The 22,713-nt window shown below is 40.2% G+C and overlaps 1 protein-coding gene across 1 annotated transcript in view; it reads left to right on the top strand.

The window, feature by feature from the left end:
• The window catches only part of LOC142710267 (vomeronasal type-2 receptor 26-like), a 72,859-nt gene extending 62,139 nt beyond the window's left edge, over positions 1-10,720 (top strand). Inside the window, exons 10-12 of the mRNA XM_075848670.1 lie at positions 2,813-2,946; positions 3,831-3,845; positions 9,841-10,720. Of these exons, the coding sequence (XP_075704785.1) occupies positions 2,813-2,946; positions 3,831-3,845; positions 9,841-10,720 (1,029 nt within the window). The remainder of the gene's footprint in view (positions 1-2,812; positions 2,947-3,830; positions 3,846-9,840) is intronic.
• Positions 10,721-22,713: the final 11,993 nt, after the last annotated feature.

Raw genomic sequence — 22,713 nt, 5'->3', positions numbered from 1 at the left:
TTCATGGCAGCTTAATGAAGGCCCCAGGTCTGCCATCTATGTATGCCTAGGATGTCTGTCATCTCTACAGTGGCAGGCATTGTACACTACAATACAGAGGTATTGCGGTGCATTACTTCAACAATGAAACTATCACATGGTCAAGTCCCATAGTGCCACGAAAAAAAAAATGAATAATGAAATAAAATGTAAAAAAAATATAAAAAGAAACCAAAGAAATAGACTCAATCGATGTATTTATCATTACGAAGAACTTAAACAATAAGCTGCAAACACTATCACAATATTAATACGGACACTGTTTCTTTGATAATCCTGTTATCACATATTATCCAATATGACATTGTTACTAAAGCAGAAGTCACAAGATGGTTTTCATATTACCATTGACTTGGATGCACTGCCCTATGATAGAAAGGAGGATGCAAAAAGATCTGGTACTTCTGGCTGAATTATCTGTTTTAAAGTAAAGTCTTTGAAGAATTATAGATATGCCTGACGCCAACAAACATATGTTTTTTTATTTATAAATTATGACCTTTAAAGTTACATTTTGAGATAGAAATTTATAATTCTAACATGTTTAGTCATAATCATACGATCGTAAGTCACAATTAGGAGATAGTAAGTCAGTATTATGAGATACTTTTTATGCCTTGCAGTCAAGAGCCACCCAGAAGCAGCAGAATAAAGCCTATGGATAAGCAATGCAGGTCTAAAACTTGGCACACGGTTATGCAAATAGTTAATTTTGTTGTTTATAAAAAATAAATGCTTAAAATTTTTGTAAAATTTATGACATTTTATTTCATAATTATTATATTTCACCTCAAAATAATGATGTGTTATTTAATAAGTATAGTTTTTTTCTCATAATTACGGCTTTTTATGTCGTAGGGTGAGATACAGATGTAGCCGTCTTAATCTTAAATCTTAAAGCATTAAATACACAGTGGAGAGAAAATGAATCTTGATTTTTTTTTTAATGGCTTTTCAATGGCTTTTGTTGTGTGATATCACGCTGCAGTAAGTTGAGTCAAGATAAAGATGGCTACATCTGAGCCCGCTCCATATACAGCAGAAGTCAATCGTATATTACAGTTTACACTGGCTTGGATCGGAGATAATCTGAGATCCTGGCCGTTTACCCACTTAGATGCTGCTCTCAATAGTGACCACGGCATCTAAGCGGTTAGAGATGGGCACTCCATCAGCCCCCAGCAATCGCAAGGTGCCGATTGATTGTCACGGTAGCTGAGTGGATAATGGAGTCACTAGAGACAGGGCTTAATAGAACGCTGGCAGGACAATACACTGCAATACAGAAGTATTACAGTGCGTTCTACAAGCGATCAAACAATTGCATGCTCAAGTCCCCTAGTAGGACTAAAAACTAAATTTACGATTAGTTTAGTAACATTTTCAAGATTATATAAAAAAAACATTCAGAGTAAAAAAAAAAAAAAAAGAAGATTTCCCCACTTTTTTTTAATGTAAAGTAATGTAGATAACTTAAAAATAAAAAAAATATTATTCTTGCTGCGTTCGCAACAATCGGAACTATTAAAATATAACGATATTTATCCTGCACAGTGAATGCAGTAACAAAAAATGTATTGCCACTTCGCCTCCCAAAAAATGAAATAAAAAGATCCCAAAAAGTCATATGTACCCCAAAATAGTACCAATAAAAAAAACAGCTCATCCAGCAAAAAACAAGCCCTTACACCAAAGTTCTAGGTCTCAGAATATAGTGAGACGAAACAAAATTGTTTTTAACAAATTGTTTTTATTTAGTAAAAGTAGCAATGCTAAAAAAAATGTAAACATACATTTTGTATCACCATAAGGACGGGTTCCCACGCAGCGTAAATGCTGCGGCAATTTCCGAAACGTAATTCCGCAGCATTTACAGTAGCCGCAAAATGGATGAGATTTAGAAAATCTAATGCCCACGATGGGGGAAAAAAAAATGCAGCGTAAACGTTAATAACTTTTGATTTTCTGTTTTGCGTTTTCCCCATTGAATTCAATGGGGATGCAAATCCCGCAACAGTAAGCTAAGTGTTGCGACTTTTGCAGCGTATTCGCAGCATTTACGCAGAAAAAATCGCAACTACGGAAAACAAACAAAAAAATCATACATACCCAGAACGCCCTCCTCCTTCTTCCTGCAGTCCGGCCACCTGGCATGCCATTTTAGCCCATGTGACCGCTGCAGCCAATCACAGGCTGCATCGTCACATGGACTGCAATGACATCACAGGAGTCTGGAGTACGTGCAGAGAAAAGGGAGGAGGTAAGCAGCAAAGTTTTTGTTTTTTTCTCAAGTGCTGCTTTCACAATGTGGTAGGATTTTTCGGATGAAATGTATTGCAGGTTCCAGGTCGGACAGGCTGCACAGTTTTTACACAGCGTATCCGACCCGTGGGAACCCGGACTGATTGTTCTGATCCGCAGAGTAAACCCAAAATAAACAATAGTGGAATTGTAATTTGTTTTCCATTTTACCCTACATTATATGGAACATTCAATGGTGCCATTTACAGGGACACAACCGGTCCCACAAAAAAAACAAGCCCTCACATTATTATTATATATTGATGGAAAAATAAAAAAAGATTGGGTTCTTGTAAGGAGTGAGGGGAGGGAAAAACTAAAATGGAAAAAAATTAAACCGGCTGCGGCACCAAGGGGTTACGGTCCACTTATCATATACAGTTCATCAATTATACCTTACACAATAAAACACACATGTCCAAATATACTGTTTGGTACTAATCTTAGATTATTGTGATCATTTCTATTCTAGGTTCCAGTCTCTAAATGTTCTGAGGATTGTCCAGCTGGTTATCAAAGTATCTTAACAAAAGGAATACATACGTGTTGCTTTGAATGCATGCCGTGCGCAGAAGGAGAAATATCGAATGAGACAGGTAAAAACATAATCATATTCTCTTAGAATATTTGACTAACATGAAATCAATGATTTAGGATGTGGCAGAGCCCTGGACTATTGAAGGTTTAGGCTGGCGTTCTGACGAGCCGCATTTTCGGACGTAATTTGGGGGTTAAAACGCCCGAATTACGTCCGTAAATAGGCCGTGTGAACATACCCTTAAAGTGAAATTTTCAAATGTCCTTTTTTTTTGCAGAAATTAGTTTTAAATCCATTTTTTTTGTAACACGGAAAGTTTTACCAGAGAAATGCAACTCAATATTTAATGCCCAGGTTCTGCAGTTTTGAGAAATATCCCACATGTGGCCCTAGCGTGCTACTGGACTGAAACACCGGCCCCAGAAGCAAAGGAGCACCTAGTGGATATTGGGTCCCTATTTTTATTAGAAAATATTTTAGGCACCATGTGAGGTTTGAAGACATCTTGCGGTGCCAAAACAGTGGAAATCCCCCAAAAGTGACACCATTTGGGAAACTAGACCCCCTCAAGGAAATTATCTAGGGGTATAGTGAGCATTTTGACTGCACAGGTTTATTGCAGAAATTATTGGAATTAGGCCTCATGCACACGACCGTATTTTTGTCCACCCGTAAATACTGGCGTAAATACGGGTGCTTGGTCCCACGTATTCGACCCGTATTGCACCAGTATTTACGGACCCGTCACCCGTATTCACGGGCACGTTTTTGGCTGCAAAATTGCACTTCACTAATCGGCAGCCCTTCTCTCTATCAGTGCAGGATAGAGAGAAGGGACAGCCCTTTCCGTAATAAAAGTAAAAGAAATTCATATTTACCCGGCCATTGTCCTGGTGACGCGTCCCTCTCTTGACATCCAGTCCGACCTCCCTGGATGACGCGGCAGTCCATGTGACCGCTGCATCCAGTGATTGGCCTGTGATTGGCCGCAGCGTTCACATGGGCTGTAACGTCGTCCCAGGAGGCCGGACTGGAGGAAGAAGCAGGGAGTTCTGGGTAAGTATGAACGTCTTTTTTTTTTTACAGCTTTATCTATATTGTGATTGGTAGCCACTGTCCAGGGTGCTGAAATAGTTACTGCCGATCATTTAACTCTTTCAGCACCCTGGACAGTGACTATTTACTGATGTCGCCTAGCAACGCTCCCGTAATTACGGGTGCACACACGTCGTCACCCGTAATTACGGGAGCCCATAGACTTCTACGGGCTGCCCGTGCCGTAATTACGGCCTGAAATAGGACATGTTCTATCTTTTTCAACGGCACAGGCACCTTCCCGTAAGCATACGGGGAGGTACCCGTGACCAATAGAAGTCTATGGGGCCGTAATTATGGGAGTTTTTACGGTCGTGTGCATGGGGCCTTAGGCTGTGAAAATGAAAATCGACATTCTTTCAAAGAAAATGTAGGTTTAGCAAATTTTTTCTCATTTCCACGAGGACTAAACGAGAAAAAGCACCACCACATTTGTAAATCAATTTCTTCTGAGTAAAACAATACCCCACATGTGTTCATAAATGGCTTTTTGTACACACGGCAGGGCTCAGAAGGGTAAGAGCGCCATTTGGCTTTTGGAGCTCAAATTTAGCAGGAATGGTTTGCGGAGGCCATGTCACATTTGCAAAGCCCTCGAATTGACAAAACAGTGGACACCTCCCACAAGTGACCCCATTTTGGAAACTACACCCCTTGAGGAATTCATCTACGGGTGTAGTGAGCATTTTGACACCACAGGGGTTTTATAGATTTTATTAGAATTGGGCAGTGAAAATAAAAAAAAATCTTTTTGTTCAATAAGATGTAGATTTAGCTCAGTATTTTTCATTTTATAAATAAATAAAAGAAAAAATGAACCACATATTTTGTAGAGCAATTTCTCCTGAGTACAGCAATACCCAATATGTGGTCATAAACTGCTGTTTTGGCACAGAGTAGGGCTCAGGAGGGAAGGAGTGCCATTTGGCTTTTGGAGTGCAGATTTTGCTGGATTGGTTTCTAGTCGCTATGTCGCATTTGCAAAGCCCCTGTGGGACCAAAACACTGGAAACCCCCCACAAGTGACCCCATTTTGGAAACTACACCCCTCAATGTATTAACCTAGGGGTGTACCGAGCATTTTAATCCCGCGGATCTTTTGCAGAAATTAGTGTGCACTCGATGTTGCAGAGTGAAAATTTTATTTTTTCCATAGATATGCTAATATGTGATGGCCAGCTTATGCCACCATAACAAGACAGCTCTCTAATTATTATGCTGTGTTTCCCCATTTTAAAATCACCCTACATGGGGCCCTAATATTTTGCCTTGACATATGACAGGGCTCAGGAGTGAAAGAGTACCATGCGAAATTGAGGCCTAATTTGGCAGTATTGGTTCACAATTGCAGAGGCTCTAATGTGAAATAGTAAAAGAAATCCCTGAGAAGTGACCCCATTTTGGAAACTACACCCCTCAAGGCTTTTATTAAGGGGTGTAGTGAGCATTTTCACCACACAGGTCTTTTTCATAAATGATTGCGCTGCGGATGGTGCAAAGTAAAAATGTAAATTTTTCCCTAGATGTGACATTTCAGTGGCAAATATGTCGTGCCCAGCTTATGTCACTGGAGACACACACCACAAAAATTGTTAAAATGGTTCTCCCGGGTATGGCGGTGCCATATATGTGGAAGTAAACTGCTGTTTGGGAATGCTGTAGAGCTCAGAAGGGAAGGAGTGCCATTTAGCTTTTGGAACGTGGATTTTGCTTGGTAGTAGTTTTGTTTGGAGTTTTACTGGTGTTTCAGTTTATAATATGGGGCACATGTAAGCTGGGCAGAGTATATTAGGGGCATAGTCAGGTGGTATAATAATGGGGGGGGTACATGTAAGCTGGGCAGAGTATATTAGGGGCATAGTCAGGTAGTATAATAATGGGGTAAACAATAAAATAATCCATAGATGTGTGTTACGCCGTGAATCCTTTCTGCACAGGCCACTGTCGCACTGATAAATGTCCTTATTTATCCCCCTTTTGGTCCACACGCCGCACCTTTGCAGTTTGGGTAATTTTGCTGTGAAAGTGTTGTCCTGATATAATACGGGCGCCCTCACTTCCAGCAGATGTATTTGAGTTCTCGCCTTCCTGGTTCCCTAATTTTAGGACTTTGATTTGATTGGAACTTTCTTGATTTGATAGGCTGCTTTTTTTGCAGGACGAGCTGTAGTTATTATTGGTACCATTTTGGGGTACATGTGACTTTTTGATCACTTGTTATCCTTTTTTTTTGGGAGGCAATGTCATAAAAAAATAGCAATTCTGCCATAGTTTTTTTTTGGTTTTTTTATACAGCGGTCACCATGCGTTTATAAATTCCATGTTAACTTTATTCTGTGGGTGAGTACGATTCCGGCGATACCTAATTTAGAGAACTGTTTTATGTATTACAACTTTTTGCACAATAAAATTACTTTTGTAAAAAGAATGTATTTTTTCTGTCACCAAGTTGTGAGAGCCATAACTTTTTAATTTTTTAATCGACGGAGCTGTATGAGGGCTTGTATATTGCGAGACGAGCTATAGATTTTATGGATACCTGTTTTGGATACATGCGAATTTTCGATCACTTTTTATTTCAATTTTTGGAAGACAAAGTGACCAAAAAAAAAGGAATTCTGGCATTATTTTTTAGGTTGTTTTTTACGGCGTTCACTGCGAGGGACAAATAACATAATATTTTTATAGTTCAGGTCGTTACGGAAGCGGCGATGCCAAATATGTATGGTTTTATTATTTTTTTACAATAATAAATGACTTGATAAGGGAAAAAGGGCGATCATGTTTTATGTTATTAATTGAAACTTTGATTAGATTTTTTACAAATTTTATTTTTACTTTTTTTTTTACACTTTTCTTTAGTCCCACTAGGGCACTTGAAGGTCCAACTGTTTGATTGATGTTCTAATACATTGCATTACCTATGTAGTGCAATGTATTACAACTGTCAGTTATTCACTGACAGCAAGCTGATCAGGCTCCGGTCGGGGCCTAATCGGCTTCCGTAATGGCAGACAGGAAGCCATTGTTAGCAGTCCCCAGCCTTGCCATCGCATGGCAGGCTGCTGATTTGCTACAAACCACTTTAATGCAGTGATCGCATTGGATCGCTGCATCGAAGGGGTTAATGGCAAGAATCGGAGCTAGCTCCGGTTCCTGCCGATACATCGGGGTGTCCGCTGTAACATACAGCGGACACCTACTACTGATGACTTCTGAGCCGGAAGCTGAGCCAGCGCCATCTTGCCGATGGTACTGGAAGCCTTTTAGGCCCCGCCCCTGAGCGGGGCATAGGAGGCTTCCATTGTTGGCAGATCGGGAGGTAAGTATTAGGCCTCCGATCGCCTTTGCAGCCACCGGCAACCCAGTGATCACATTGCTGAGGTGCCGGTGGATAAAAACTCTTCACATGCTGCAAAATGAATTGAACGCAGCATCTGAGGGGTTAATCGGCCGGATCGGATGCTTGCTCCGGTCCTGGCTGATACCTCAGGGGGCCAGCTGTAACATACAGCTGTCACCCAGTGATGGTACTGCGCTTTGTGGGAATCCCTGCCTGACAGCGCCGTATATATATGGCGGATGTTGGGAAGGGGTTAATATTTTAAGGGGACATATGAATTTTCAAGTTAAATGCATAAATATATAGTAAATAAAATAAATAAATGAAAAATAATTGTGGGGGGCAAAAAGAAAAAGCATTAGATATGCCTTTCTCTGGGTCCAACAGCTAAATATTTAAAATGTTAAGCTCGATAGACACATCTGTTTCTCCAGATAAATAATTACCGTATTCTTCAGACTATAAGACGCACCCAGGTTTTAGACAACAAAATATTGGGAATTTTTGTTTTACTACTTTTAGGCCCCAGGCACACTAACGTTTTTTTTAGGCTGCAATTCACCCGCAAATGGGTGAATTGCGGCCCCATTCATTTCAATGGGCCCATGCAAACGACCGTGGTTTCCACGGTCCGTGCATGGCCCAGGAGCTTGAACCGCAAAAAGAATGGACAAGTCTAATTATGGCCGTGTTTTGCGTTCCAGGCTCATAGAAATGAATACACGCGGCCATGTGCACAGCCCGCGATTTGCGGGCGGCCCGCGGATGACACTCTGCGGCCGTCCGTCGTGTGCATGAGGCCTTACTATTTTTACAAAGCAGAAACTATTTGTTAAAAAAAAAAATTTGTTCTGTTTCACCACATTCTGGTAACCATTTTTTTGGTACATACGATTATTTTTTAACACTTTTTATTTCATTCCTTTTTTTTAGTTTTTACATTGTGCTTGGGGAAAAGTTTTTTTTTTTTTAACTTTTAATACTTTTTTACACTCCTGAAAATGTAGCTAACTTTTTTTTTTACAAAATTTTTTAGCTCCCCTAGGGGGACTTAAACCAGCGATCATTAGATCACTGGTACAATACACTGCAATGCATGGATGAGTTGCAGAAACAGCATAACACGCTGAGCTGTGCTGTTTCCGTAACTCCCATAGTAGGGAATGGCAGTTACAGTAGCAGCATAGCATGCTACGCTGTTTCCGTAACCACTATTCAGTTCTATGGGAGCTATGGAAACAGCGTCGCTCAGCGAGCACTCAGCTGTTTCCGTAACTTCCGACGACCTAACCAGGAAGTGGGCGGGAGAACGCACAGCCAAGTAAGATAGAATGGGGTTTAGGGGGCCCCGTTCTAGAGATAGGTGCGGGTCCAAAGTTGGGACCCGCATCTATTTGCCATTTATGACACATCCTGTAAAGGATTTGCCTGACACAGCTTCTGTGTCGACGCCCATGGTTAATCAGCCTGCATCTGTGCCTAGCTCTGCTAGAGTGACTCGTTCTGCTACCACTCAGGCTGGGAGGCTGAGGAGTGGGAGAACCTATCACAGCCTAGCCAGACGGTTCTAGCTCCCGCCCTTGGTCTATGTATACCTGCATTTGCTGCTTGTCCTGTGCCTGTGATTGTCTCTGGTTCCTGGCTCTGCTGTTCCTGCTATTTACAATTGACCTGCTTCATATCGACCCTGGTTTGATTGACTGACAATTCTTCTGCTCTGCTTTTGTTACCACGTACTCTCCTGGTTTGACTCGGCTCGTTCACTACTCCTGTTGCTCACGGTGTTGCCGTGGGAAACTGTCCCACTTCCCTCTCTTCTGTGTACCCTGTCTTGTGTTGTCTGTCGTGCACATATTGAGTGTAGGGACCGTCGCCCAGTTGTACGCCGTCGCCTAGGACGGGCCATGCAAGTAGGCAGCGACTGGGTTGTGGGTAGATTAGGGCTCACTTGTCCGTCTCCCTACCCCATCATTACACATCCTGTGGAAATGTCATAAATGTCCTTCATATAAATGTCCTATAAATGCTGCGGTCACTATTGACCGCGGCATTTAACTAGTTAAACAGCCAGGAACAGCTCTATCGCTGTTCCTGGCCATTAGAGCAGCATATCAGCTGTAAAACACAGCTGACACCTGTAGTGCATGGAGTGGGCTCAGTGTGTGAGCCCTCTCCGCTCCTAACATCATCCCGTCCCCGCTCCATGATGTGCCGGAACATTATGTGTCAGGAAGGGGTTAAGTAAGAAGTGGTCAGGGGACTGGCACTGCCGGGTCCCTTGACTGCCGACTATAAGACGCAGGGACATTTTAGCTAGATTTATTCTGTATCTTATAGTCCGAAAAGTACGGTACATAATTGGTTGACTGTGAAGCACTGCCGAATATATATAATATTCATAAAGTTAAGCTCATTATTGTTTGATTAAAAATGACATGTGTAAGACTAAAGAAATGAGCAGATAAATCAAGATGGTTTCAAACATTTTATTAGATATTTTTTACATTTTACCATTTTTCTTCAGGTGTCCCGGAGACCAGTGGCCAAATGACAGGAATCAATGTGTACCAAAGGCAGTGGAATATCTGTCCTATATTGATGACCCCATAACTCTTATGATTTCTGTTATTACTCTGTTCCTTTTTGTTAATAATTCACTCATCTTGGGTATTTTTATTGTATTTAGAGATACACCAGTGGTCAAGGCAACTAACCAAAGTTTGAGCTTCATCCTACTTGTCTCCATTATGTTCAGTTTCCTTTGTGTTCTTCTGTTTCTGGGACGACCTATACATGCAACTTGTATGCTTCGTCAGACTTCTTTTGGGATCATCTTCTCAGTGGCTATCTCTTCAATTTTGGCTAAGACTATTATGGTCTACGTGGCCTTCAAAGCCACCAAGCCTGGAAGCGAATGGAGAAAATTTATAGGAGTAAAGATCACCAACTGTTTGGTGTTTATTTGTTCATTTATCCAAGTTGTAATTAGCATTATCTGGTTATGGATAGCACCCCCATTTCCAGAAAAAAACTCTGACTTGTATGTTAACAAAATTCTTCTTCAATGTAATGAAGGTTCAATGTTGGCATTTTCCATACTCCTGGGTTATATGGGCTTTCTTACCGTGGTGAGCTTCTTGGTTGCCTACCTGGTAAGAAATTTACCAGATAGTTTTAATGAAGCTAAAAACATCACGTTCAGCATGCTGGTCTTCTGTAGTGTTTGGGTGGCTTTTATCCCGGCCTACATGAGTGTTACTGGAAAAAATACTGTTCTTGTTGAGATATTTGCTATATTGTCTTCAAGTGTTGGCATTTTGGCCTGTATATTTTTTCCCAAATGTTATATTATTATCATGAGACCAAGTTGTAATTCCAAAAAGATTTTATTTAAACATACATAAAATGATGTGAGGTTAATTTAAAGTTGTCAATAGAAATGAGCAAATTTCTTGAAATTGGTTTCCGGCCGATTCTATCGAATATCGAACTGGCTTTCGAATTTGCTTCAATCTGAATAAATTTGCCTCAAATTGAAAGTGCCCCGATTCCTCTGTCAGACTCTTTCATGTCTTCTTGGACTGTATCTAAGTTGGCTACAGTCCTACAATAAATCAGAGAGTTAAACAGGGAAAGCAGGCACTTGCAATTCCACTCCTAAAATAAATTAAAAAATACCATATTCACCTCCCCATGTCTCTCGCAGAAACACGTCCTTGCCGGCCTCCCGAGATGACAATGTTTTGTTCCATGTAACCACTGCTGCAACTCATCACTGTCGGCCTCTGCGATTACTTAATTTTGTCCCATGTGACCAATGCAGCCTGTGATTGGCTGCCGTGGTCACATGGGACAAAAATCCGTCATCTCGATATGCAGCCAGGGACAAGTTGCAGCAGCGGTCACGTGGCAAAAACCAATGTCATCTCAGGAGGCCGGCAGGGACACATCACCAGTTGAGAATGGTATTTTTTGAGAATGGTATTTTTTGAGAATGGTATTTTTTGAGAATGGTATTTTTTGAGAATGGTATTTTTTGAGAATGGTATTTTTTTTAAACTTATCTTCTCCCCACTTACTTTTTCTAATCTGCAAAATGACGGCCTGCAGTCACAATTTTGCTGATTCATGCATCATGGACCCCAAAAGTTTGTTTACAATCAATTCACTCATCTCTAGTTGTGAAGCCTTTTAATAGGTCCTGTAAGCTTTTTTTTTCCCATTAATATTTAGTTGTGATCCTGAACCATTAATAACACTACTCTAATGGATATTTTAAGAATATGTATTTTATGTCTGCTGTGTTCCCAAATAAAATGATAAAATTGCACTTGAACTGTTGTCTTTTTTAAAATATAAAATAATGGAAGCCCAACCAAACTTAAAACTGTCTTACTTTTTACCCTTAAAACTAAGGGCTTATTCACATGAACATGGAAGCCGACCGTGTGAGGGCCGTGTTTTTAAGGGTCGTCACAAGTCTGCATAAAATTCAAAGCACTTCTATGGGGCTATTCAATAGCTGTTGTTTTAACAGATCGTGTGAACGGCCTGTAAAAAATAGGACATGTCCTATTTTTTGTCCGTTTTCACGGATCCCCCTTGGCTGCAACTATACAGAATGATGCCCCCATATATGCCCCCATACAGTATAAAGCCCACACAGATTCTCCCATGCAGTATAATGCCCACGCAGATGCCCCCACACAGTATAATGCCCAAACTAATTCCCCCACACATCATAATGTCCAATAGCTTCTCCCATACAGTATAATGCCACCATACAGGATAATGCCCCTATAGCTGCCCCATACAGAATAATGCCCACACAGATGCCCCAATACATTTTACTGCCCTCACATATGCCCCCATACAGTATAATGTCCACACAAATGCCCCCATGCAGTATAATGCCCAAACAAATTTCCCCATACATCATAATGCCCAATAGCTGCTCCCATACATCATAATGCCCCCATATCTGCCCCTATAGCATAATGCCCCTATAGCTTCCTCCATACAGTACAAAGCCCCCATAGCTGCCTGTCCCATACAGTATAATGCCCCCTTAGCTGCCCCCATAGAGTATAATGCTGCCTTAGATCCCTCCCATGCAGTATAATGCCCCGTTAGCTGCCCCTAGTGCCAGTGCCCATGTAGATACTGCCACAGTGCCCATGTAGATAGTGCCTACAGTGCCCATGTAGATAGTGTTAGTGTCACCTGTATATATATATATATATATCATTATTTTAAAGTGCCATTAATTCCAGGGTGCTGCACATATGAAAAATGGTTTAAGTATCTAGGAAGGGGGCAGGGCCATTATCAGGAATTCCTGGGGCCCATAAAGCCAAGGAGTCTGGGCCTTTCAATACCGAGGGGGAAGTGTGCGTGAAAAGTGGCAGGGACAGGGGTTAGAAGCAAATTGGGAAAGGTTCTGTAAAGAGACAGGGCGAAAACAGTAGGTGGGCAGGAGCTCTCTTAGGGAAAATGGGAGAGACTGGGTGGCACCGGCTCAGTGCCGGATACTAGAGGACTGGCAGAACGGAAAGTGGGAGGCAGGTCAGGGTGGAGTCACAACCTGAGAGGAGCTCTGTGGAGGGGCAGAGAGGAGACAGTAGGTGTACATGGGATCTGTACAGGTGTACTGGGGGGGCACCATAAAAAAATCATTGCATTACAGTTGCTGCCTGTATAGAGAACAGTCACTCACCAAGATGCAGTTCTGTCTGCTGCTTCCGGCTTTTGCAGGTTCTTAAATCTCCCCCCGTCATGGCACACCTAAATGAAGTCTCCGCCTTCAACTTACATGTGGGACCCCCATTATCTGCGACCAGGCCAAATAGAAACATTAATTCAGACCCCAGACCACACCAACATTAATTTGGACCCCACGACCAGACCTCTTAACTAATTCATACCCCAGACAGGACTGCTAAATTAACTTAGACCCCTGACAGACCCCATAATTTATTCAGACCCCAGACCAGACACCAAAATATATTAATACACCATACCAAACCCCAAAATGTATTAAGACCCCAGACCAGACTTCTAAATTATTCAGACACCAGACTACTACATTTATAAGACCCCAAACCAGACCCAAAAATTTATTTAGACCCGAGACCAGACTTCAAAATAATTTCACACCCCAGACGAGACCCCTAAATTTATTAACCCCAGACCAGACCCAAAAATTTATTCAGACCCCAGGTCAGACCACTACATTAATTAAGACCCCAGTACAGGCACAAAAATGTATTAAGATCCCAGGCCAGACAACTAAATTAATTCCAAAGCCAGACCAAACCCCCTAAAATTATTCAGACTCCAGAGCAGACCCCCTAAATCAATCAGTCCCAAGGCCAGACCCCCAAAAAACGTTCAAACCCGAGACCAGGCATCTATGTACTTACCGCTCCAGGGTCCTACCTCAAGTCCTGCCTCTATGTGTTACTTATTTTGAGCAAGGACCCAGCAGGAACGGGCAGTGCAATGTAATGGGGCCCGTTCCTTTCTCTAGTGTAACTTTCTGTGGGATTTTGCTTACAGGGTCCTGACAGCTAGGGTCAACACTTTGTGTGCTTCGGCACATACAAGGTCCTGACGTGAGTGTATTACAGTGTCAGGACCTTGTATGCAATGTGAGGACCTTGTGAGCAAGAACCCAATGGTAGCTAAAATGAAGAAAGGAATGAGCTACATTACATTGCAGAGTCCATTCCTTCCTCCAGTAAATACAGCTGAGGCCCTGCTGAAAGTTGCGGCGATGGGCAGCAATGTCGGCAGACGGGCCCCTTTTTCTTTAGCTTTGTGGCCGAGCCCCTATCGGCAGTACTGCCCTTATGGCAGCACTGTAAGTGTGAAAGAGACAGTAGTCTAGGGTAGAAGCTGTTTAACCAATATTGGTTGATTTTTACATTCCATTCCTTTTCATTTGAATTAGAAAAAGTTCCACTATTAGTATTCTATGGTTCGATCTAGGCCCAAAATTAATCTGTCTAATTATAGCCATCCCCTCTTTGTTTGCCAAAACCAGGTCAATCCTTGATAGCACATCATGAGACTTATAACAGGTGTATTGTGTTTCTTCAGGGTTTTTTTTTTAGCCTCGAGACATCGTACCATTCCAATTTTTTAGAATGGAGAGTTTTCAAAGGAGGGTTTTTATTTAGGTCAACCAATCTCCCCCCGTTTGTCATTCTATCTAGATCTTCATTAAAATCACCTATAACTAACCAGGGCCGGCCTTGGGGTTGTGCGACCTGTGCAAGTGCACAGGGCGCTGCAGCCTCCCAGCATGTAGGGGGTGCCACTGTGCAGGCCTTTTGATCTCTATATCTATATTCTCTGCTCCTCGTTACACACATGGAAGAAGCAGAGGCAGCAAGTGCAGAGGAGGAAGCTCCGCACACAGTCCGTCCTGCAGGAAGCCTGTGCAGCAAGGAGGGATGGTAAGTGCCTATGTGTGTTATCACTGTGTCATCTGTGGTGTTACATAGGACTGCAGGTATCATCTACTACATTATCTGTACTAAATTACTGTGTGCTATCTGTGGTGGTACATAGGACTGCAGGTATCATCTACTATATTATCTGTACTCAAAGAGTAATCACTGTGTTATCTGTGGTGTTACATAGGACTGCAGGTAGCATCTACTATATTATCTGTACTCAGAGAGTTATCACTGTTATTTGTGGTGTTAAATAGGACTACAGGGAACGTCTACTACATTATCTGTACTCAGAGAGTTATCACTGTGTTATCTGTGGTGTTACATAGGACTGCAGGTGACATCTACTACATTATCTGTACTCAGAGGGTTATCACTGTGTTATCTGTGGTGTTACATAGGACTGCAGGTAAAATCTACTACATTAGCTGTACTCAGAGAGTTATCACTGTGTTATCTGTGGTGTTACATAGGACTGCAGGTATCATCTACTACATTATCTGTACTCAATTACTGTGTGTTATCTGTGGTGTTACATAAGATTGCAGGTAACATCTACTACATGATCTGTACTCAGAGAGTTATTACTGTGTTATCTGTGATGTTACATAGGACTGCAGGTAATACTAGTAAATTATCTGTATTCAGAGAGTTATCACTGTGTTATCTGTGGTGTTACATAGGTCTGCAGGTAACACTACTACATTATCTGTACTCAGAGAGTAATCACTGTTATCTGTGGTGTTACATAGGACTGCAGGTAACATTTACTACATTATCTGTACTCAGAGTTATCACAGTGTGTTATCTGTGATGAAACATAGGACTGCAGGTAACATCTTCTACATGATCTGTGCTCAGAGAGTTATCACTGTGCCATCTGTGGTGTTACATAGGACTGCAGGTAACATCTGCTACATGATCTGTACTCAGAGAGTTATGAATGTATTATCTGTGGTGTTACATAGGACTGCAGGTAACATCTACTACATTATCTGTACTCAGAGAGTTATCACTGAGTTATCTATGATGTTACATAGGACTGCAGGTGACATTAGTGTTCGCAGTGTGCTGTTGCATTTTTTTGTGTGCTGTATATTTGCAGTCACAGGCTTTCTTGCACCTGTATACACGTTTTGTTTCATTTTGTTTGAATGTGCTGTGCAAACTTTTGTATTTATGTGATTCATATATGTGGGGTTAGAGGTCGCCTTGTCGTGACAGTAATGCATATTTATTTATTTCTACTGTATTACATTATCTGTACTCAGAGTATGTGTGTGTTTGTGTGTATATATATGTATGTGTGTATATATGTGTATATATATATATACAGTGAAGGAAATAAGTATTTGATCCCTTGCTGATTTTGTAAGTTTGTCCACTGTCAAAGACATGAACAGTCTAGAATTTTTAGGCTAGGTTAATTTTACCAGTGAGAGATAGATTATATTTAAAAAAAAACAGAAGATCACATTGTCAAAATGATATATATTTATTTGCATTGTGCACAGAGAAATAAGTATTTGATCCCCTACCAACCATTAAGAGTTCAGCCTCCTCCAGACCAGTTACACGCTCCAAATCAACTTGGTGCCTGCATTATAGACAGCTCTTACATGGTCACCTGTATAAAAGACTCCTGTCCACAGACTCAATGAATCAGTCTGACTCTAACCTCTACAACATGGGCAAGACCAAAGAGCTTTCTAAGGATGTCAGGGACAAGATCATAGACCTGCACAAGGCTGGAATGGGCTACAAAACCATAAGACGCTGGGTGAGAAGGAGACAACTGTTGGTGCAATAGTAAGAAAATGGAAGACATACAAAATGACTGTCAATCGACATCGATCTGGGGCTCCATGCAAAATCTCACCTCGTGGGGTATCCTTGATCCTGAGGAAGGTGAGAGCTCAGCCGAAAACTACACGGGGGGAACTTGTTAATGATCTCAAGGCAGCTGGGACCACAGTCACCAAGAAAACCATTGGTAACACATTACGCCGTAATGGATTAAAATCCTGCAGTGCCCGCAAGGTCCCCCTGCTCAAGAAGGCACATGTACATGCCCGGCTGAAGTTTGCAAATGAACATCTGGATGATTCTGAGAGTGATTGGGAGAAGGTGCTGTGGTCAGATGAGACTAAAATTGAGCTCTTTGGCATTAACTCAACTCGCCGTGTTTGGAGGAAGAGAAATGCTGCCTATGACCCAAAGAACACCGTCCCCACTGTCAAGCATGGAGGTGGAAACATTATGTTTTGGGGGTGTTTCTCTGCTAAGGGCACAGGACTACTTCACCGCATCAATGGGAGAATGGATAGAGCCATGTACCGTCAAATCCTGAGTGACAACCTCCTTCCCTCCACCAGGACATTAAAAATGGCTCGTGGCTGGGTCTTCCAGCACGACAATGACGCGAAACATACAGCCAAGGCAACAAAGGAGTGGCTCAAAAAGAAGCACATTAAGGTCATGGAGTTGCCTAGCCAGTCTCCAGACCTTAATCCCATCGAAAACTTATGGAGGGAGCTGAAGATCCGAGTTGCCAAGCGACAGCCTCGAAATCTTAATGATTTACAGATGATCTGCAAAGAGGAATTCCATCTAACATGTGTGCAAACCTCATCATCAACTACAAAAAATGTCTGACTGCTGTGCTTGCCAACAAGGGTTTTGCCACTAAGTATTAAGTCTTGTTTGCCAAAGGGATCAAATACTTATTTCTCTGTGCACAATACAAATAAATATATATAATTTTGACTATGTGATTTTTTTTTTTATATACTCTACCTCTCACTGGTAAAATTAACCTAGCCTAAAAATTCTAGATTGTTCATGTCTTTGACAGTGGGCAAACTTACAAAATCAGCAAGGGATCAAATACTTATTTCCTTCACTGTATATATATGTATATATATATATATATATATATATATATATATATATATATATATATATATATATATTGTGTGTGTGTGTATATATACATATATATATATATATATATATATATATATATATGTGTGTGTGTGTGTATATATATATATATGTGTGTTTTTTTATATCTGTGTATATATATATATATATTATATATGTGTGTGTTTGCGTGTGTATTTAAGTGGTGTGTGTGGGTGTGTGTGGGTGTGTGTGTGTATACATGCCTCCTGGAAATAGCTTGTGATGTGGAATTTACATTGCTCAGCATGCACAGTCTGTTGCGGAGAAGCATCGGATTTTCACTGCAGCTTTCGGACTTTGCATTGAAAAAGGAAGTCCACTGCAAAATCCACCACGTCTAGATGAACCCTCACATATGTACATCTTGCAGCAAATTTGTTGCATAATTGCCACTAAATTTGCAGCAAAATGTGCAGCGGAAAATTTCCACCACATCTGAATGTGCCATTTTTTGTTTTATGCCGATCAGCGATGGCTTACATGTGTGGCACCATGAAATGACATACATGTTAATATATATTATGTTTGAAATATTGTAATGGTTTTACTTCATTATTAGTTTAAAGGGAATGTGTCATAAGAAAATGACCTATTGTTTATGAAGTTTTTTCTAAACATATTTTTTAAGAGTTGTTCGTGATTTATTTTTATTATTCTCCATTTCATTATTTATATTAAAAAAGTAATCCTAAAATCTCTCAGTTTTCACATTGGCTGCTGAGTCTCACAATATACTGACCCATCCTGTTCTGTAGAGATCAATTCTCATTAGCATCACAGGCAGGATTACACTGACAGGTAACACCTATTTGTAGATAGAAGGATTCACCATACATAATATACTGACTCATCCTGTTCTGTAGAGATCACTTCTCAGCAGTCATTTCATTATCATCACAGACAGGATTACACTGACAGGTAACACCTATATATAGATAACACAGGATCCGCCATTCATGATAGACTGACCCTTCCTGTTCTGTAGAGATCACTTCTCAGCAGTCATCTCATTATCATCACAGGCAGGATTACACTGACAAGTAACACCTATATATAGATAACACAGGATCCACCATACATAATAGACTGACACTTCCTGTTCTGTAGTGATCGCTACTCAGAAGTCATCTCATTATTATCAGAAGCAGGATTATAATAAAAGTTAACACCTATATATAGATAACACAGCATCCACTATTGACGATAGGTGATGGACACAGCTCCCTTTCTCCCACTTCCTGCACAGGTCACAGAACATGCCTAGAACATTCTCCCTTAGGGTATGTTCACACGGTAGCGTCCATAACGGCTGAAATTATGGGGCTGTTTTCAGGAGAAAACAGCTCCGTAATTTCAACCGTAATGGCATGTTGAGGCGCTTTTTCGCCGCGTCCATTACGGACGTAATTTGAGCTGCTTTTCCATCGAGTCAATGGAAAACGGCTCCAATTACGTCTCAAGAAGTGACAGGCACTTCTTTGACGCGGGCTACTTTTTTACGCGCCGCCTTTTGACAGCGGCGCGTAAAAAAAATGACCGTGTGCACAGAACATCGTAAAAACCCATTCTAATGAATGGGCAGAGGTTTGCCAACGAGATCGAGCCGCATTTACGGATGTAATTCGGGGGTTAAAACGCCCGAATTACGTCCGTAAATAGGCCGTGTGAACATACCCTTAGAAGTCAATGGGTCAGATCCAGACTATTGTTTCCTATGGCCCATGTGGCTGCTGTAAAGCATATCTCTAAATGCCTTTTAACAGCAGCTCATGTACCATGGCTGCCTCCATAATCATGTACAGAAAATAGAATAAAAGATCTATAATCAAATAATAAAAACAGGCACCTTATGAAATGGTTGTAATATAGTAAAATTTGAGTAAATGGATTGAGCTACACCACCAGATATATCCAAGATCATAAGGGCATGGCCACACGTGGCGGATTTCCTCCGCAGCTGTCCGCATCAATGCCGCACAGAATCTGCGTTGCAGATTCTGCGGCGGATCTGCCCAAAATGTGCAGTAAATTGATGCGGACTAGCTGCTGCGGACTGCGGTAAAAGTGCTTCCCTTCTCTCTATCAGTGCAGGATAGAGAGAAGGGACAGCACTTTCCCTAGTGAAAGTAAACGAATGTCATACTTACCGGCCGTTGTCTTGGTGACGCGTCCCTCTTTCGTCATACAGCCCGACCTCCCTGGATGACGCGGCAGTCCATGTGACCGCTGCAGCCTGTGATTGGCTGCAGCCGTCACTTAGACTGAAACGTCATCCTGGGAAGCCGGACTGGAGACAGAAGCAGGGAGTTCTCGGTAAGTATGAACTTCTATTTTTTTGACAGGTTGCTGTATATTGTGATCGGTAGTCACTGTCCAGGGTGCAGAAACAGTTACTGCCGATCGCTTAACTCTTTCAGCACCCTGGACAGTGACTATTTACTGACGTCTCCTAGCAACGCTCCCGTCATTACGGGAGCCCCATTGACTTCCTCAGTCTGGCTGTAGACCTAGAAATACATAGGTCCAGCCAGAATGAAGAAATGTCATGTCAAAAAAGCAAGACGCATCCGCAGCACACATAACATGTGCATGACAGCTGCGGACTTCATTGCGGAATTTAGAATCTCCATTGAAGTCAATGGAGAAATTCCGCCATGAGTCCGCAACCAGTCCGCCACTGGTCCGCAACAGACAGAGCATGCTGCGGACACCAAATTCCGCTCCGCAGCCTATGCTCTGCAGCGGAATTTTACGCATCGTCTAAACGAACACTGCTAAATAAAAGTGGAAGTCAATGGAGGAATGGCTCCGCTGCGGATTAACGCTGCGGAGTGTCCGCAGCGGAATTCAAGTGAAATTCCGCCACGTGTGAACCCTCCTAAGACTTTTTTTTTAGAAAATTTCTCAGTTAATGTTTTTTTTTCTTTTTATTTAATTATTTACCATGATATATATTTTTTTCTTAAATTGTTGCTTAGGTTCCTATGTCTAAGTGTTCATTAGATTGTCCTCCAGGTTATAGAAGAGTCTTAAACAGTGTAATACATCAGTGTTGTTTTGATTGTATCCAATGGAAAGAGGGAGAAATCTCAAATGGTTCAGGTAAAACGTATTTTATATCTTCCTTCAGTTTCAGACACTGGATCTCTTCTGTACGCTAGTTACCCCAATACAGTTCATGCACTCAATTAGCACTTAGGGTATGTTCACACGTAGTCAACAAAAACGTCTGAAAATCCAGAGCTGTTTTCAAGGGAAAACAGACCCTGCCTTTCAGACGTTTTTTTACCAACTCGCATTTTTCGCGGCGTTTTCACGCCGTTTTCGCGGCGTTTTTTACGTCCGTTTTTGGAGCTGTTTTCATTGGAGTCTATGAGAAAACAGCTCCAAAAACGTCCAAAGAAGTGTCCTGCACTTCTTTTGACGAGGCTGTATTTTTACGCGTCGTCGTTTGACAGCTGTCAAACGACGACGCGTAAATAACAGGTCGTCTGCACAGTACGTCGGCAAACCCATTCAAATGAATGGGCAGATGTTTGCCGACGTATTTGAGACGTATTTCCAGACGTAAAACGAGGCAAAATACGCCTCGTATACGTCTGAAATTTGGCCGTGTGAACATACCCTCATACTTGAAAACTCATATCTAAAAAAACTTGCACAATCTTCTTTAAATATACAAAGTACAAGACAGCTCAAATGTCACAACTTGTTCATGGGATGCCAAGTCTGAATGTTTTTTAAAAATGTAAAAAAAGAAAAATCTAAAATCAAAAAGATAAAATAATCTGAAAAGCACTACAGTAAAATGCCAAGGCCCTTATTGTGTTGGGGAAAAAGAGGAGCAATTCAAAATGATTTCAATAAGTATTTCTGCAATATTTTTTCTTCATAAATAATTAAATACTCCACCATAGATCATTACGTTAAAACAGCCATAAAGTTTTTAGCTTTTTTATTAATATTTTGTTTTCATTGACATACTTTAGTTGTATGAGGTGTATTTTAAAGGGAGAGTTGTATTCTTGTATCATTTCAAGGTATATGTAAGTAATTATTTTTTTCATGTTAATGTTTTGTTGGGGGATTGAAAAAAAGAAAACAATTTTGTATTTTTTTTAATTATTATACAGTTTATTGCGCATTATAATTAATGCATTAACTTTATTGTACAGGTTATTAGCGATTATGGGGATACCAAATTAATAGATATTTATGTGTATTATTATTATCATCATTATTATTATTATTACTATTATTATTATTATTATTACTACTATTATTACTATTATTATTATTATTACTATTATTATTATTACTATTGTTATTATTATTATTATTACTACTATTATTACTATTATTATTATTATTACTATTATTATTATTACTATTATTATTATTGCTATTATTATTATTATTATTATTACTATTGTTCTTATTATTATTACTACTATTATTATTATTATTATTACTATTGTTCTTATTATTATTACTACTATTATTATTATTATTATTATTATTACTATTATTGTTATTACTATTATTATTATTACTATTATTATTATTACTATTGTTATTATTATTACTACTATTATTACTATTATTATTATTATTACTATTATTATTATTACTATTATTATTACTATTGTTATTATTATTATTATTATTATTACTATTGTTCTTATTATTATTACTACTATTATTATTATTATTATTATTATTATTATTATTATTATTATTATTATTATTATTATGTTTTATTTTATTATTTATTCAATAAAACCTGTTTCTTTAGAGAGAAAATTGGAATAATTATTTTGGCACTTTCACAATTATTTTTAAGGATAGCTTTTAGTTTTATGTTTTATTTTTAACTGTAAAAATATGTATTCCAACACATTATCGTCTGTGAAGAACATTAAAAATATTTAGATTAGTGGAATGACTCTCACATTATATGGTTGTATAACAAT

Source organism: Rhinoderma darwinii, chromosome 1, assembly GCF_050947455.1.
Source record: "Rhinoderma darwinii isolate aRhiDar2 chromosome 1, aRhiDar2.hap1, whole genome shotgun sequence".
Classification (NCBI taxonomy): domain Eukaryota; kingdom Metazoa; phylum Chordata; class Amphibia; order Anura; family Rhinodermatidae; genus Rhinoderma; species Rhinoderma darwinii.
Note: the sequence above shows the minus strand (reverse complement) of the source record. Positions and strands in the feature narration are given on the sequence as shown.